We start from the raw sequence: 19,473 nt of genomic DNA on the forward strand, positions 1-19,473 counted from the left end.
TTTTTAATTTATTTGTTAAAAATCTGTTGCTAACCATAGCCAAACGTCAGTGTGTTTTAAATCTCCTTTTGAAACCCTACATTTGTTATAAATGAGCATTCTAAATCCCACTGATGTGTTCTATAGACTCCATTAGATGCAAAGTGCTTGGACCCCGATGGTTGCCACTCTCACAGCAGTTACACCAGTCCGCAGAAATAAATGTGTTCCAATTTCAGAAGCAAAATAAATGGAAGCTGAATGACGTGGCTGCTAATAATATTTTACACATTAACTTTTCTGTTGCCCACAATTTGAGAGCTATTGATGAAAGAAATCTGACGATGAAGCCAACAATATCTTAGTTCTGATTGGCCAGTACAAACTGAATATTGTATCTGTGGGTTGGCTGAATAATGGGGAGGAGGTGGGGAATTCTCTCACACAGATCTCTGTTGGCAGTGGTCTCCACCCCCCACTTTCTCAAAACCACAAACTCATCAAATCTACACTATTCACATGAATGGCACATTCAGCATTCAAAGCAGCGAATTATAACGAAAGATTTCATTGGGATATTTTATCCACATTAATAGATAACAGTATGCTATACAGTGCCAGAAGGAAGCATGGAAGTGGGAAGTACAGGTGCTGAAAGGGGCTGTGCCACGCCCAGATTTCAGGCTTGTCATTTGCAACTGTTAAATATAATATAAAATACTAATATGAGCATAGACCTATGTTTGCTTGGTTAAGGTGCAGATTTTTTAAATAAAATAATGTTTCAGTTACACATTCATGCACTGTTTGAATTAGTGCTGCATTTTCATTGCAGCAAGCCAAATTGCTGCCCTGGCCAACTAAGGCTTTGGGGTGTGTTGCTAAAACACAAACAGGTTTATAATCCAGAGTAAAAGTGCAGTTTTAAGCCAGCTTTCAGCTCCAGAGGGGCCTAATATTGTTTTCTAAACTGATAAAAAAGCAACTAATGTAATAATGTCCTACGTTTTGGATGCATTTGTTTTTTTTCCACCATAATATTGCTCATTTGATATGCGTTCGAGTGTTGAATCTTCAGGGTCAAGCTTGTAAAGCAGATTTGATTTCTTCAGCTCATTTGCATAAAGTCTATCCAGAAGGAGAGTAGAGAAATCAGAATGTGCAGTATTTGTCAAGTTACATATTTTATAGATTTTTTTATTTCCATCATGTTTGTGTATATTCTCTACAGAGAACACACTTCTACTCATTTTAATGCACAGCCACTGTTTATTTGCTGAGCTTAATGTATTGACCTGCGCAAAATTTATGGCACATTTTATATATTTTTCCCAATATGTTAAACTAAATAAAAATAAATACAAATTCTGCAATAAATTTGCATAAAAATGCCATATTTAAGTTTGTTCTCTGTACAGAATGTGTTAAAGGAGAATTCCACTACTGAAGTTCTTCATAATTAAATGGCTAAGATGCAAACAAAGCCATTCAGAGTGTTTTAGAGTGAAATGCTCCGTTCTAGAGACACTTACCAAGTCAGAATGGTTCACAGTGGTGGTGATCAAAGCCAGACATACAAAGCATTTAATGCCTCTAAAAGCTACTTTACAGAAGGTTATTGCAGGAAATGGTTGTAAATATGCTGCTTGATGCCTGAATATTGTTTAATGATAATTTGAGATAAATGTTTGGCCTAAAACATATTTAAAAAAAAATCCATTCAGAGCAGAGAGGTATGTGCAGGGCAGTGTGAGGCAAAATATTCCCGAAAAACTATTTGCTATCATTAACATAACATAAAAACTCAGAATATGCGGAGGTTTACTGGTGGTTTTGGATAGTAAATAAAATAGTTGTAGACATTGTGCCCCCTGGTTCCTATCACCACTACTGTAAAGAAATAACAGTTGATAGGTTTCTCTAAAACAGATCATTTCATGTGAAACAACTGTGAATGACTTTATTTACATCTTGTTGACTGAATTATGCAGAAATTCTCCTTTAACTCCTTTTCACTTAGAAAATCTGTCCTTACAGCATGTTTTGACTCTGTTTTGTTGTAAATTATCTAAAAAAATGTACTTAATAAATATTAACACATCCTATACAGAGAACACATTTTTGTGCATTTTAATGCACAATTACTGTTTGTTTTTTGTTTTTTTGCTGAATTTAACATATTGGGGAAAACATAAAACATGTCTTGTGCAAAAGTCAAAAAGTTAGTTGTTTTAGTTTTTTCCAGCATGATAAACCCAGGAAATAAATAGAAACTGGGCACTAAAATGTGCAGAAAAATGTCATATTTAAGATTGTTCCCTGCAGAGGATGTGTTAACTTATTTTACTTAGAAAATCAACTAAATATGTCTTTGACCGGGGTGTTCAAACATTTGAATATGTTTTTTATAAAAAATATCCTTAAAATTGTAGCACCCCTAACAAAAAACACCGTCCTGCTTCCCTGTAAGCAAATCTGTTTTAGAATATTTAACACAGTGTGGGATTGTTTAAACATGCAGTTTCCACAGTGCTAATCGGCTTATACGCTTCCTTTACTTGTTAGCTACATTAGCGTCATAGCTTCAGTGCAAACCAAAGCAGCAAACTTCAGACACCAAACAGGTCTTGGCTGATAGACTATATTTAGGGTAGGAGGAAAACTGTGTGAACTTATTTTTTCACCAAACTATTGCTGAATTAGTCCTTTAGAGTCTAGCCTTCAAATGTAATTTAAAACGGCAAGCGGAAGCAGGAAGGAATGAAAGTGACCCTTTTCTGTTGTGTTTTGTTTACCAGGGGAGGTTAATAGGGGCACTAACCGCTTTAGCTCTCACATATGAGCATGGCAGGACTTCAGCCCTAATCCCCTCAGGCCCTAATGGGCCGTGCAGAGGCTGTTAGCACATGGAGAGACATGGGAACTACTGCTAACACACGCCTACACATGCACGGACTGTTTGGGACATGTGCTCAACTACAGCCCACAGTCCTCACATATGTGTGCATACATAGTTTGTTTTTATACCTTGTCAGGACATGCGATCATAAATATCTCATATGTATTATATATGTAAACATCTATGGGTAATACAATTTTTTAAGCCTAACCCTAAATCAAACCCCAAACTTAACAGTAAAAGAAACAGCTTCGCTCCTTAAGAAATGGAGCTTTTGTAAAAAAGCATGTTACATCCACAAAGTACAAAGTACATTCACTGACTCATAAACACATGGACACACTATGTCCTTCTTGCTAACAATTTTATGCAATTTCTGTGTTAATTATTTTGCTCCCAGAATAGAGAGATAATTTGTGCGGCATCATTATCTGGTCATTTCTTCTCTGAAGGGCATTTGCTTTTTCAGGGTTCTCCATTAAGCTTTCTGCCAAAGAGAACTGGTGCTTCTAATGCGAAATAAACAGGAACACACAGAACAATCTATGAAGACAAAAGCAATATGCACTTTTTTCTCTATTTTCTTTATTACGACTCTTAGTCAGAGATGTTTAATTCAACAGTCAGCTTTTTCCTACACTGTTCAAGCCCTTAAGAATTACCCGAACAATGTTAGGAACTGTCATTTTCAGTCATTCAGTGTTTATTATGTTCTTTCGTTCATAACATCTGTGTTCCTGTCTTTTATCTAATTAGTACTATTTGTACTAGCAGATCTTATTTGGCCTGCAAGCTTGCCAGCCGTTTCTAACTGTGATGTCTTGATAGTTACACATTTACTGTTTTCCACTGCATTTTAATATAAAACAGCCCTGATTTAGTGATCTTTACAGCACAACTCTGCAAAAACTGATTTCCCCTAGTTTTAACTTCTCAATGCAATCAAATGAAGCGCTCCATTCAGGAGATTTTTCTGTTGTATAAGAGGGCCTCTAGCCTCTGGTTGTTTGGCTTTGCATCCATTTCAGCAGTCTGGTTAAATGCCAGTGCATGAAATCAACACTCTTGGCTTTAATTTGATGGTGCTGTTTTGGCTAATAATGCTGGGACATGTGCTGCAAACACGCAGCTGAACTCTGTATTGACTGTTTCTGCAACGAAACAAACCTTTCAACCCATGACATTTATTTTCACTGCCGTGAGCCCACAGAAACGTCAAAGACCTGAGTCTTACAGTAAACTACAGGCCGACTGAAGCTTTCTTGGGACCTGAAGAAGGAATTTTTGGGGGACCCCCATCTTGCTCTCTGATGTTCTGTAACATTAGAGTATGACTAATAACAGTGACGACCACAAGCTTTCTAAATTATATGAACTTACAACTGGATAATTTGTGTTTTACTGTTGATTTGATGCTTGTTTGGTTAAGTTACAGTTTAAATTACAGATCACTTTCAGCATTCTGGATCCAGGAGTCTCACCACATGTATTTCTTGCTTACCCAGCTAATCGTTTAACTTAGTTTGATCTAATCCTGAAGGCAGTATGACAGTGCTGCTTTTCTACCTTTATAAATGGTTTACTTTCCACATATTTAGGTAGTAAGAATTCTTTTTCCTTCTTCGGCGACTCACATTTTATACGATTGGCTGGTTGTCATAAATGTAAAGCTTTCATGTTCATGCACATGAGGATAAAGCACATCTAAACCTGCATTAACAGAGAAAGTTGTTAACCGCTGTTGCAAAACAAATAAACCACGTCTGCATTTGCTCGGTTTTGTGAAGTTACTCTGTGAAGAAAAAAGTCTATCTTCACCTTAACCTGCTTGGTTCGACAGACCCAGGATAAACTACTTCTACAAGCCAAAACACAAAGCATAACATTAAGACCACAATGAAACAAAATATCTTAAAATTATCTTATCTTAAAGCTTTTTCTCTTCATCTTCTCTTTTTCAGCTTCAGATGCATACAGTGTTTTTTGGGGGACATGATTGACTGTTGTTTTTTTCCCATCACTCAAACATCTTACAACAACATAATGGTGCAGTAATAACTGGCAGCCATGGAGCTCTAAGTAGCTGCTTATGTCGCTTATTAGGCAGAGCCGGCACTGTAACAACTAAACCGTGACAATTGACAGCTATGCAATTTTGTTATTTAGCAGGTTAGTTAGGCTTCTTGTGACATACATGATGAGTCAAACTGTCAAAACAGTCGCATTTGAGACCAGTGGCACGCATCACTGAAAAATAATCTAGATATCTGGATTCATGCATAATGAATAAGCATAATGAAGTGGCAGGCTTCTCAGGTCAAACTCTGTTCTTGCACGAGTGCTCTTAAATCAAAATTAAATTTGCATTTTTTAAAAAAGAAGGAACTAACATAGAATCCATATATTGCTCTGTTAAACCAAAGGTACCCATAAATCATCTTTGTATAGAAAGACTGTACAAGCGTGGGAAGACTTACCATCATAACCACTTCAGATTACTAATCTAAAACGTATTCTACATTCATCCCTTAAACTGCAAGGCCCACACTTCACAATCAAAACTTCAGAACATACATATTAGTTTCAAAGTATTAACTGAGGTTTATTTATTATATATTATATATTGGTTGATTGGTTGGTTGAGCGGAAGGAATTGCTGACATTAAAACATATTAAATGCCACATTCACAGCCCAGTTTATTTATTTATATAACTGTTGTATAAAAGCAATAGAACACTCAAGGTCATGTGTTATCGTGAATAATATCACAGCTGTGATGATCGACAGTGACCAAATCACAGCTGTGATGATATTTTGTGATAACACACTCCCTCCCGTGTTCTATTGCTTGAGTATATTGTTATAGTAGTTACTAAATAAGTCTTAGGATTATCGGAATAATAAACATGCTGTTACAGTCTTTAATGCCATGGCCAAAAAGCAGCTATTTTCTTTAAATTTACTCTTTACATTTAATAATATGATTTCTTTAAGCTGTCATCACATTGAATGTAATATATGAACATGAACAAAGGCAATTTTTATTTTGTTCACGTTTACCATTTTGATAAAGCAAACCTATGCAAACCATACCGTGTCCTTATATTGTCACTTTGACAAAACAAATCAATATTACGGCCTTTCCAATCTGAACTGTGTTCTGTACATGTGTGCTCTCTCAGAAACTATCGCAGTGCATCCAACAATAAAGGCAGCATTGTGCTTCTTTTATATAGTAACAGGAAACACAGGAGCACACAGAAAGCTCCAGCTCCACATGCTGATGCATTTTACTAAGACCAACATATGCGTAGCTCAATAACTCTGGGGGGGGAGATTTTGAAAGACTACTACAAAGTTTTACAACTTAATCTCTTGCATCAGCAACTGCTCATTGGCTTCCATTATAAGTGTGTTTCGAGATAGACTTTTTTCTTATTCTCTAAGTACAAAAAAAAGTGTAGAATTAACTGTCTGTGGTAACTGACTTTACAATATAGAGGTTACAGGTTAAGAAACACTGCAGTATTCCTTTAATGAGTTAAAGGGGACAAAGCCAAATGTACTGCAATTACACATATTAGGTAAGAGAAGTTAAACACTGGGATGAATGAATGTGTCTGTTAGGAATTCTTGTGAGGAAATGAATAAAAAATAGCTAATTGATAGCAGAAACAGAGAGAGAGACAGAGAAAGAGAGGGAGACAGAGAGAGAGAGAGAGAGAGAGAGAGAGAGAGAGAGGGATAAGGGTGATGTGAGTGGATGAGAGGTCAGGGCCTGTGCTCCTTACCGGATAGCCTTCTGTTTTCTTCTGGCACCACTTCAGTAGAGCGTTCCTCTTAGATCCCCCATACTCCCGCGCCAGAGCAGCCAGAGGGTCTGTTCTTTCCACACTAACACCAGGGGACAAACATGCACACACATACATGCGGTCACTCACACTGCATCTGTGCTTGTGCGAGTGTATGTGCGCTCAAGGGATGTTTATTTGAATTTATAAGACGGAATTTATGACAGTTTGCAGGAAGTACAAGCACGACTTAGTGTGCGTACACTAGATACATAAATGCATTTCTCAATTTGTATTACTTAGAGTAAAAGATGACACAATTGCATCGATAGGATTTCTTTGTCATTGAAATACTATTTCTTAAAACGTACTTACACTCTAGTGGATATAGCTGACATTTGTTGCTTTGTAATAATAAATAATACTTTTACACTGTCAAAATCTCATCGTTATTGTGGTCACTTCGGCCACTGCAGCGCCCCCCTCTGGTTCAACTTTTTTATAGGTAGACATGACGTAGATCAAAACTGTTTGTTTTCAGAGTAAAGAGAGTTTTTAAAATATTTATTCGTGTTTAATAAAAAAAACAAACATTTATGGGTGCCTTACATCTCACAGTAAGAAACCTAAAACCAAACAGTTTTAAAAAATTGATGTTTTCCTGATACTCTGGGTAGATTTTAAAAAACAGGTTTTGGATCAATAATAATTTGATAGTAATTTTTTCCCAAACAGTTATTAAAAGTGCGCACTGAAGCTCAGCATTCCCTACTTTACTAAAGCTACTCTATACATCGTTATTCCTGCGCGCTGTGGTTTATGTGTGCACTGTGGCTGAAATGTCACAGCTATCCTATGATGCACTGGACGTGGACGTAGCTGAGATTTTAAACAAAAGAGTGTGCTCAGTGAAATTAAACAGGGATTTTACAATATCACGTGGTACAAAATGCTCCTCCCACCAGCTGAAAGTGAACATGTTTGGAAATATTTGCTTTAATTTCTGACATATTATCTCAAATTACGTCTTATTTTCTCCAAATTATTATTATGTTAAACACACTTTCTCGACAAAGTAGACGTTCATTTTTGCAACATCATTATTCTGACTTACTAAGTCATCATTTCATCATTTAAATAAGTCACAGTTTGAAACTTGAAGGCCAAAAAGTCTTTTTCTTCCACCTAGTGGAAACAGGCTTTCACATGAAAGCACTGGAGCCAAACAGGGGTTTATACTGCATTGATCATATGTTAATTAAGAAGCTGCACCTGTGTTCTTTTGTATGGAAGTTCTCAGTAGACATCCTGCTAAACTGGCCATCCCTGCCAGGGCAAAGTGTCTGTAGACTGTAATTAGCTCCTCTGTTAGTAAGTCTGTTCATGCTGATGTGTACCGTAATTTATGTGGGACTGAAAATGTGAACCAGCAGCAGTACGCAATGAAAGATAATCACAGTATGTGTGCATATGTGAGAGAGTAAACTAGTCTGTAGAATTTCGTGGGAAGAGTGAGAGGCACTAAGGACATTGCACTTAAGTCACACTCTAGATTCTAGATATTGCTGTTAGGCTTAAAGCAGTGTCTCTGTGTAACACTACCGAACACAAAGAATTCACTAATTTATTCATTCAGTCCACCTTATTAGAAACACCTACCTTGTATGTCCACTCACTAGCTGTTTCATGAGCTTCAGTGACATGAACTGGTGTCACAATCTCTGCTATTGGAGATCTATTTTCCACAAGACTTTAGCTCCAACCCTAATCGATCCCACTTGATCCATCTAATTACTGTCTTCAGTAGTCCTGGCATAGCTGAATGAGGTTTGGGTTGGTGGTGAAACCTAAAGAAAGAGAGATCTCCAGGAGCAGGGTTGGTGATCACTGGTCTAGAGTATTGCTAACACAAAAACAGATGGGCTACAGTCTGTCATTGTACAACAGGAGGGTTGGGGGGTAGCTGGAGGTAGCTGTTTCTAATAAAGTGGCCAGTGAGTCTAATAATGCGGGAATATAATAGTTGCGTTGGTGGAATGTGCTAATGTTTGATCACTCTTAGATCTTTGTAGGACACAAACGACACTGTGGCTTTTATAATCATCACCTCAAAAAGAACCTATCTGAACTTACAATGAACTATAGACGAACTTTAATACCATGAGAATCATTGTAAAAGACGTGGACGCGAGGCTGCTGGTATGTGTGTTTATGTGAGAAGCTCATATGATTATACTGTTGACCTTTTCTTGCTGAATAATGCCATTTAGCAGCTGTGCGTGCACGCGAGAATCTTTAAAAGCTACGGAGCTTGCCATTAGTCATTTTAGCAAGTGTGTGATTCTACATGTGAACAGTAGGGAACCCTGAAGGCCTTCTAGGCGTTCAGAGAAGGCCTAATGAAATTCTCTGAAATACAAAAACACGTCTGTAATGTTCAGTTCATTTTTATTTAATCAGGGTTTATGCACTCAAGAGTGGAATTCCAGTAATTTTCCTTGTTATAAAATGAAATTTTCAAGCTAAACATTTAGCGTAGTGCAGGATCTCTTACCAAGCAGTTTGTGTTTAGTTTTTACATTTTATTTTTGGCACATTACTCCTGGTCGCCAATCACTGACCATTCACTTCAGTATTTTGCTTAAAATCCATAAAAATAAATTTAGGAACAATGATTTAATTCACTTTTAAAATGCTAAACGTTAATATCGTCCAATAGCACGATGCTGTAATATATTTCAAAATGTCTTGATATTGAACTTTAGCATAATCACACAGCACTAATTTAGACAACTCAGTTGTTCTGAGAGAAAAAAAAATATTTTAATTATTTTAATACTGAAACATCACAAGCACTCATGACTAGCAAGTCAGAATGCAATTTAAATGAAATGACATTAATGTTCCATAAATTCAGAGCCTTTTGTATGATGTATTTTGTTTTGACTTTTTTTGCCCCACATTCTCATGTGCAAAATGTTGATTGGTTTAACTTCCAAAGACTGGTTTAGCATCTCATCAAAACACGCAACAACCACGTAGTGCATGCACATCATAGTGATTAGCCTAACATGGTACTATCCACATTGTATTTAGCTTAGCTAAATGCAAATTAATAATAGTACCCATCTGGGGTGCAGACCAAGCACTGTGACTCACAGTACAGAAGCTAGTTGCTGAAAAGCATCTGAAAAGCTGCTTTCATTTGGCTTATTTATTCGCCTTCGCTCGGGTTTGAATGTAAAACCTTTCAGCATGCTGCACAAATTCCCCCGTGACTAACGCTAGTCAATGAGTGCGTTTATATGCACTCAATAATCTGATCACAATCCGATTTCTGCAGCTATCAGATTATTCAAATGGTTATGTGAAACACCATACTCCGATCTAGAAATCCAATTAAGAAATCTGATAAAGAGAGCTGGATTTTAGCTCAGTAATCAGATTTCTCAGTGCACGTAAACTCTTACCTGGATTTCTTTCGGATTTCTCGGTCTGCGCATGTGCGGAACAGACTGCTGTACCGGAGGAAAAGCAAGTGGCATTGCCACGAGGCGCAGCAAAACACTTTTGGAGCGATGCTGAAACCAACTACATTCTTGACGAAATTAAGCATTTAAATATTCTTCATCGTCTAGATGATGTATGTTCATTTTTCAGGTGAAGTGGCGCAATGTTTTTTCAAAAAAGCTGAGGCATGAAGTTTGATTTTACGTTACTTTTACGTCCTGTCTTCTTTGAGTTTATTGGCTGGTTGTAAAGCAGAAATCCGCGTACTGCCTGACTCATGTAGACCCAGAGTTTCCCCATTATCAGATTATTCAAGTGCATGTAAATGTGTTGATCAGATTACTGACAAAATCTAGTTTTCTGCAGTTATCAGATTATTAAGTGCATGTAAATGCACTCATTGTTAGTAAATCAGCTAGTCTGTTGTCAACTACATTAGTCTCTGGTCTCACTGTGTTATTTTCCAGATCTAGACTTCTCAGTGTTTCAAATGTGATGAGATGACAAATCACACTTAGTATTTTCCATGACTTTCCTGGGATTTTCATGACCATTTGAATGCTGTTTAATATAATCATCATTCTAGTTGCAAGTATTGTAAAACTTTTATAGTTACATGTTGGTTGAAAACAAAAGGGTTCAATTTTTTAAACCAAGTGAGCTCTCCAATTTGTTTGGACTTCAGGAGCGGAATGTGTCCAATGTGCCAGACTAAGCACCAACATGGTAAGGTACAGACAGTGGAATCAACCAATCATATTTTGTAAGAAAGCATCAATCTAAGCCTTCTAGAAGTCCTAGATATGTTATACGCCCTAGTTTAACCAGTGTGTTTCAGTCTTATGTTATAAATTCAAGGGGCAGCAGCTCTACTGTGGGGTTCTTTACTGACAGTGTCACTATCAGCTTCAAATAAAGCACTGAATGTCTTATACATGCTTCAGATGTCTGTGTTTAATCTAGAACAGCCAAAGAAATGTTAAAGTGAATCAAGCTAGCTTAGTGCTGACATACTAAAACCCCTTAAAAGCGCTAGTAGAAATTAGCATTATCACACAGCTGTTTTTTCTTCATTTTTGACCGATGTATCTGAGCCTTACTTGAGTTTGCTGTTAGCCCGGTTATAAGAGAATGAAGAAGTTCTGCTGCTCAGTGCTGCTGGAGTCTTGATGACTGACTCGAGTGATGGACTCTTCCTCATCAGAGACGACGGCTTTAGCTCATCACCTGCAAATGAGAGAAGCAGAGAGTTCACTGGCTGAAAGTATGAGAGGGTCTAGCTACGTTCCTGGATAATCACAGCTCTCTTTGTGGAATTTCACATTTTGATAAGATAGGTCCAGGGAATTCCAGTACTAACAAGCACCCCATAACTAAGCACAATGTGTCAAACAATGTCCATCTAATGCTGAATGAAGCTCTCAGATAAGAGAATGCATGTCAGATTTTTTTTGTGCACCTATGCCTTTATTCATTAAAGGGCGAGTGCAGTCAAATATGATCAATGAGCCATTTTCACCTACAGATTCAATATGCATCAATTTAATCTTTGGCATATCTGTGTGGTCAATATCATGTAAGGATGGAGTTGAGTATAATGGCTGAAAAGATCTGCGGGTATGTCATCAGAATCAATATCATTATTATAAATTATAATGTCAATAATAGCAATACAGTGAGAAAATATCAGAAACACTTTTCCTGCATAGCACTGATTTAACAATTCCATAAACACGTCATGGCTAACGTCACATGCTGTCATGAATTGTCATGACAGATTATGTCCAGTGATACAACGTCATATTACCATTTCCGGTAATTGTCATGAAGAATGTAATAATTTTTTGCTGCCACTTAATGTTTGCAAGTTTCTTCCCCAACATTGTAAATGTGAATAAGAACTTGTCTATTTGATCCTTATCAGCTCATTAGTCCTTCAATTGAATAATAATTATTAATAGCTAGATGTTTACCAACAAGGCATGCAATCCTGGAAGATTTAGCAGTCCTAACCTCAAATTCTAGCAGGCAAAATATTGCCTGTATTCATATAGCCACTGCTGTAAAATCAGGCTTTTTTCTTGATGGACGTCTCTCATTGTTATAGCAAATCACAGGCACAAAGGACGTTAAAAAAATGAGGCAGGAATCCAAATGGGATTCATGCTGTTCGCTAAATAGTTTGAATGTATTAACTGAAAGGAGTTCAGTTTTCTTAATACTCATTTTAAATGAATTGGATGATGGCCTGGCTAAAGCTAACACCGCTTGCTATGGGGGGGCTGCGGTCATAGGACCCAATCAGTTTCCACTCTGAAGAAGTCACACTCATATGTCTAAAGAGTCCGTCCCTCAAACAAGCCCACATAGCATGCGGTGTTAACTTTAGTCAAGACATACACCTTTTCTCTATACTTTTCCATGCATTTAACATGGATTAAAAAGAGAATTTAAGTCATTCTTTGGACAAATATGCCATATATTAAAGATGCTAAAGCTAATGCCATTTGACTCGGGCGCTGTCTGATAGACGGACTCACTAGGATTGTACACTGGTTGTATACAATTGTATGCAAAAGTTTGAACATTCCTAGTCAATTTTACATGTTTTGTTGATTTTCTAAGTGAAAATCCTCTACAACAGTTGGATACACCAAATGATGTTGGGGGTACGAATATTCAGATGTTCCACATCATTTAATCTTCGTTTCATTAGCTGGCTGTGCAATCATACAGGGACCTATATGGTTACTTCTTGTTCAGGCACTGAACAAAAGCTCCTCACTGAAACTGCTACAAGTGGATTTATGCATACTGAATTTAATGTAAAGACAAACATGCATGAGTGATGAGTGAATACTGAATTTTATAACATTCAGCACCTCACAAATCTGTGCTCTAATAGGTATTTTGCTCTTGGGTTATTATTTGTATAAAAGGCTGTGTTGAAGAAGAATGCATTTTACTCCTTCTGGAGCAACTAACTTACTCTTCATTCTTTAGTTTATTGTGCGCCATTGTTGGCAAGAATGAAGTATCGTTTACTATCTCTTATTAAGGCCTGTGTGATCCTCACTGTGTACTTTAGTTAGTTTCACTTTCACAGACTCAGTTCAGTTCACGGTTGTGGTGAGAGTTTAGTTTGTAGCTGCTTTGATTAGCGCTTGGCTGTTAGCATTTTGGTTAAGTTTCTAGAGCTGGTTTGAGCTGTAGGGCTGTTAAAACCAATTTTATACTGTGAAATCTGTGCATGTTAAGTGTAAGGAATGAGGGGGGTACGCAGCAGGGGGTTTTAAAACTGTAATATGTTTGGGAACCACTCCTCTACAACAAATACATTTAAACATGGTAATTTTCTGCAATTTTTGAGCACAGTTTGTATTTAGTCATTGTACTAAATAAATTGGAAAAAATAAAAAAACAAAATAAACACATTTTATGTGCCATATCAGGGGTGCCCAAACTTTAGCATACGATTGTAAGTGGGTCATTCTCCATTTGGAGTGGGAATTCAGGTGGATACATTTTTTAAAAATCAATTTCTTTAATTCTAAAACTAAATAATCTTAATATGTGCATTAAGGGCTCCTATTGTCATTTGCACAAAGGAGAGCTTAATTCCAAACACATTATACAGTCACTGGTGTTATATGAATATGGCGTAACACCAGTGACTGTGACACGAGTGACATTAAGGCGCGCAACAGTGGTGACACATAAAAGTTATGTGCTACCTGATTAACAAAATTATTAATAAATTAATGAAATACAGTGAGCAAGTGTGGACTTGCCTTCTCATGCCTTGATATGCTTCCTCTGTGATGAGCTTTGACTCAAGACAGCACTTTAATAGAGTTAAAAATACTATGTTAAAAATATAATACAAAAGTCCTGATAACACCAGTGAACAAAATCTCTGTGATTTTTTTAGATTTTTGAAATGTAGTATAATTTTAATGATATAAAAGTAAACATGAATCTGTTTTATACAAATTCCTAAGTTAAACCTCTTAAAAATATTGTTTTATATTACAAATGGTTTCTCAAATGTTGAAAATTGGTTTTGTGATGAGCTGTTTTACATAAGCAGAGCGACTATGAAACAGGATAAAAAAAGAAAAATCAGAGGAATCATAAGGGAAAAGTAATATTTAATCTCAGGTCAACTGTGTAAATGTACATACCAACTTTGGAGCTGTGCCTAATATTTTAAGCATCTTTTTAAGCCCTACAAACTTTGTGACATGGTTTACCACTCCAAATGGAGAACGCCCCAGGTGTGACTTCTTCAGATACCCAAGATACCAGTCTATTCAGTTCGAAAGTTCTAATTCCCTGTCACCAGACATCCTAGTGGAACTGAAGACTCAGTCTTAAGAAGACCTCTGTGTTGTGCTTGTGTGTTAATCTGTGACTGGGTAGATTTTCTAACAGAGGACAGCAATGTCTCATGAACTTCAGGAATGCTTTCCTTTTCTTGGTTCACACCTGCATATATTATGGAGCGTGTCATGTAAATGATATGCATATGAGGGTAGTTTGGAGCTTGTCATTTGCAATGTGTAGATAAGGGACTAGATATGTAAAGAGGGATTAGTGTGAGCATGCTTCTTTCCATGCAGCAAAAGCTGATTCATCATTTGTGCTCAGATTCCTGCTCATTTCGATGCCAAATGATGCTTTTATGAATCAAATGTGAAGCAGTTTGTTTGTTATTCCGGACACTCCAATCTGTGCTCAGTTCTACACAACCTCTGCTTATTATTCTAATACAAGCTGAATGGTTAGACAGTGTGATTTCAGTATTGAGTCAATTTACTGTGAAAGCCCCACCAGAGACATATAACATGACTAGAGACAGCTGGGTCTGAGTCATGTCTCTTATTGCGTACTGACTCCTGCTGAGGGCGTAAGTAATGTCAAGCTCACAGGGAACCCTACCATGATAAACAACTTATAACTGCACTGCGGCAAGAACTCTCATTTACTCAGTTACATGTATTTACATAAGCGCACTTCTTTGAGTATTTTTAAATGATAATACTTCTACTAATACTCAAACATACTGTTACCAACCAAAAACAATGAAGGGTTCAGACCTAAGATAATTACAAGGATTATGTTATGGTCTATTTAAACCAAAGGCATTAATAGAAGTAGTAATAAGCTAAATGTATACAAAATCATCATTTATAGGGTACTTTCTATTGGGAGGTGGCTGTCCTAAACCCTAACCCTTACATTTCAACTTCTGAAAATAATACTTTTTTTCAATGTTGTTTTTAAGATCTTTTTGATTTCATTTAAAGCAAAGTTGAAAGACTTAGACGTATCATAAGTTTAATTTTTTAAATAAAACAACTTCATTAAAAAAGTGGCATCTCACGGTTTCAGGGCAAGATTCATGAAATTCAGAGTTTCAGAGGTAACTGCGCTATTCCACGCAAAATGTGTGGCACGGTAAATAGAGCTATTCATCAAAGCTCCACAGCAGTGATTAGTGCACTGTATTTTTAACAATGTGGTATTTTCACCTGTATCCTAGACAAGAGGCAATCAAATTCCACATGTAAATGAGGTCATACATATTAAAGACTCAGGCCAAGTGAAGCTCCAGTTGGCAATTCAGTCAACTGATCCATACACAGACATTCAGGGGATGGGGGGGGGGCTCAACGCACAAAAAGGCTAACATGAACCGAAATTAAAATTTATTTAATTTACAGTATACTGCAAATACTTATATTAAGAAAGACAGCTATCATGTTTCAGAGTAAGCCAAGCCTAGTCTTTAGAGTGTTTTCCCAAGGCAGCCAGAAATACTAGCTTCACTAGAGATTTGAACTCTTAACTCCAGGCTGTCAGATTATCCACTATGCTATCTAAAACTGTGAGTCAGAATTGTTCACAATATTGGTCATAGGAACCAGATGTCCGCAACGTTTAATTTCTGTTTAATGGCAACTCCCTTACAGAAAGTTATTACACAAAAGGGTTATGAATACACAGACGGATGCCTGAGACATTGCTGTATAATAGTTTTGAGATTAGGTTTTGGCTCAAAACATGTTTTGTTTCATCTATTCACAGTGGAGGGGTACATACAGGGCATTCTAAGGCAAAACAGTCCCCAAAGAAAACTTCACTACTCCTTTGCCATGATCAGCATCACATACAAAAACTAAGAAGACATGCAAGTTCACTGGTTATTTTTGAGCAGTTAATAAAATTGCTATATTTGTGTTATGGCTATGCTGTATTAGACACTGTGACCCCTGGTTCCATTTCCATGCTGTGTTGACTCGCTAGCTCTGTTCCTGGGGCGAGGCTGAGCTAAGCTGAAAAACATCTTGAAGAATGAATCATACAAAATAAAACACAACTAATATACATGCCAATCAAGTGTGCACTCATACAGCTTGAGATTAAAGGGGCAGGGACTCAAGCCCCCACAGTCTATCTGTGCACATTCCTTTTTCCTCAGTTCCACTTTCATTCACTACTTTTACTTCTGCTTGTGTCATTTATTTGATCATGTAATGACCTTGTCTTGAGTCTTTGTCATGTCCTTTGACTTAAGTATGGGTTTATGATACTCGGACCACCTCTGGTCATTGTGAAGGACAATCCTTCCTCAGTATAATAGGGTGTAAGTTGTGATTGCCTCTTCAAATGAGTACCTGGGTGTGGGAAATCTCCAAGGTTGATTCTTCTTTCCAAGGTTTTAGGCAGTGGCTTGATACTCGAATGCCTCTGCGAAAAAACATCACAATCTTCATTCAATAATACATTGAGTTACCAGTTTATCAGGCACACCTACTTCAAACCTACACTAATATGCCATTTAATCAGGAACACCTACCTTTGTAGGTTTACAATTGATTACTGTAGCCTATCTGTTGCTGCACAGTTTATTCACCATATACTCTCAGCAAAATGAGTTCTTTATAGTACCAATGAGGACAAACAGTGTCACTGATCTGAAGCACTACCACTCAAAACGTACTTGAATGCTAATAGCGCCCCCTTGAGGAGAATTTTAAGTCTGCTAAAAGTGTAAATGAGTTACAAGCCAGGTACTTTCTAAAGAAAGATCATAAGATATTTAACAATAGTGAAAGTCCTTATGGTGCCATATACAATATTTCCAAAGGGCCCATATCATGGAAAAACAAATTTCCTCACTTTTTTGTAATAAAAAAGGCATTTGATGTAATATACAAACTTTGTTAAAGTTTTAAATTTTACCATTCACTCATTAGTCCATTTAAGGAAACTAAGGAAACAGCCTGTTTTCAATTCATAGTTATTTAGAAGGTTTATGTTATATGACTTATTTAAAATCAAGGTGTTAATAGAGACAGTTATAAGGTAAATTTATATCAATTTGGAGGTGGCTGTCCCAAAACCCTAAATTTCAACTTGTGAAAGTAATACAATTTTTCAGGGTTGTTTTTAAAAAGATATTTTTGATTTCTTTTAAAGTGAGGTTGAGAGATTTATATTTATCATGAGTTTAATTTTAAAAAAATAAAAAGAAAATCATTTTATTGTCAGTACTGAAACAGTCCATAGGTGGAGCCTTATTTTAGCCACAACCCTGCATTTCAAAGCAGGATTTGAGACTGCAACCCTCATGGCCAAATAGTGAGCAGTTAAATCCCACTGTTTTGAAGCAAACTCAGTATGTAACATTAAGAGTTCTGCAAGTAAACATTTTTGTGTTTTAATGAAAAATATTCACCACATACATCATAAAGGCTGTCCCATTTCTACATAATGTGGAGGATCCTTGAAATGTGGCTGAAAAGTGCATCCTTCTTTAAGACGAATTCTGAAGATGTACAGATGTATCCTTCTCAGCCTTGAGTTCCCATGAGCCTCTGCATCGTAAGCTGCTACAAAATTGGAGCAGAACCAGTTCGAAAGGAGCATGGGAGAGTTTGTTTTTCAATTTATGTTGCTTCCCTTTGTTGTGAAAATTAGCACCAGTTTACCACATAAATGGCAGTAAAGGATGTTAGTGTCCTGTTGTTGTCCTGGATGACAGACTATATTTTTAGTATTACTGTGTAAAGTTCACTCACATTAATTTAAGTATGTCAGGTAACAGGTTAAACAAGGGAGACAAAGCTACATTTAAACATTCTTAATTAAAATAAAACTGGCCAAAGCTGGCTAATGTTACTAGCCAAAGCTAAACCTGAACTTGAAATACATAGCTGACTGGGGAGTGGCAGCAGATGGGGACAGTCACAATATTAACTAACGTTAACCTGTTAGTGCAGTGAAAGTTTAACTTCAATTGTGATTTTGTGATTTGGTTTCACATTTATTATGATGGCACATACAAAAAGTCGTTCCCTGAATCACTGAAGCATTCAATTGGTTCTTTATGTTGTAACAGTTATATATTTCGTCATTGCCTTTAAATAACCCATAAAGACCCTGTTTTTTTTTAAGTGTTCAGGACCACTGTAAACCAGATATTATTTGGGTGATGGATTATTCTCAGCACAGCGGTGACACTGACAGGGTAGTAACACGGTAGTGTGTGTGGGGCTGGTACGAGTGTATCAGGCACAACAGCAATATTTGGGATTTTACATACTTTTACATACTTCAGTGTCACAGTCTCAAACCACAAGGTACACCAACAAGGCAGGTGTGTCTAATAAAGGCACTAACAATAAGACGAATTATTACTGTCCCATGTTTCTAACACATTGCGAGATCCGTAGTACCTGTATGGGCGAGACAGCAGCAGCAGGAGCGGTACGCACTGGTATTCCACTTAGTGGGCTTCTGGGAGTTGAATGCATCTGCACTGTGCTGCCAGGTCCATCTAAAAGAAATATTCAGCTCAATATGTTCCATAAAAATGGCAATAAAAAGCATCTTGAAGATGAAGAGTGTATGTATCCAAAGTTCAGCTTTAAATGGTTTTGAGATTGAAATGTAGCTCAATTTAGTTTATGTTGCACATATAATATATGTAATTTTATAACGTTTTGCTACTGGCTGATTAGCAGATGAATGAGTGTCGAAGACCAGACACTCCTATGGGCTATATTTCATGAGCCCATTGTAAAAGTGTTATGATTACATCTGTGTAAGATGAATTGTAACAGGCATTAATAACAAATGGGCCTCTTTGTCTTTGTTATTACAAGAGCATTAAATAAGCTCTCTAGCCTGTCACGCCATCTTTTTAAAATGAATAGTGAAAGTTCTCATATCTCCCTTCTGATAGCTCGTAGGAGTTTCGCTCCAACACAGAGATGGGCTGAACT

General features: G+C 36.9%; 1 protein-coding gene across 1 annotated transcript in view; it reads right to left on the reverse strand.

Moving 5' to 3' along the window:
- The window catches only part of specc1 (sperm antigen with calponin homology and coiled-coil domains 1), a 149,413-nt gene that overhangs the window by 50,937 nt on the left and 79,003 nt on the right, over positions 1 to 19,473 (reverse strand). The window contains 4 exon segments of the mRNA XM_036579912.1: positions 6,671 to 6,773; positions 11,281 to 11,407; positions 16,861 to 16,933; positions 18,925 to 19,025. Of these exon segments, the coding sequence (XP_036435805.1) occupies positions 6,671 to 6,773; positions 11,281 to 11,407; positions 16,861 to 16,933; positions 18,925 to 19,025 (404 nt within the window).

This window comes from Colossoma macropomum, unplaced genomic scaffold (assembly GCF_904425465.1).
Source record: "Colossoma macropomum unplaced genomic scaffold, Colossoma_macropomum, whole genome shotgun sequence".
Lineage (NCBI taxonomy): Eukaryota > Metazoa > Chordata > Actinopteri > Characiformes > Serrasalmidae > Colossoma > Colossoma macropomum.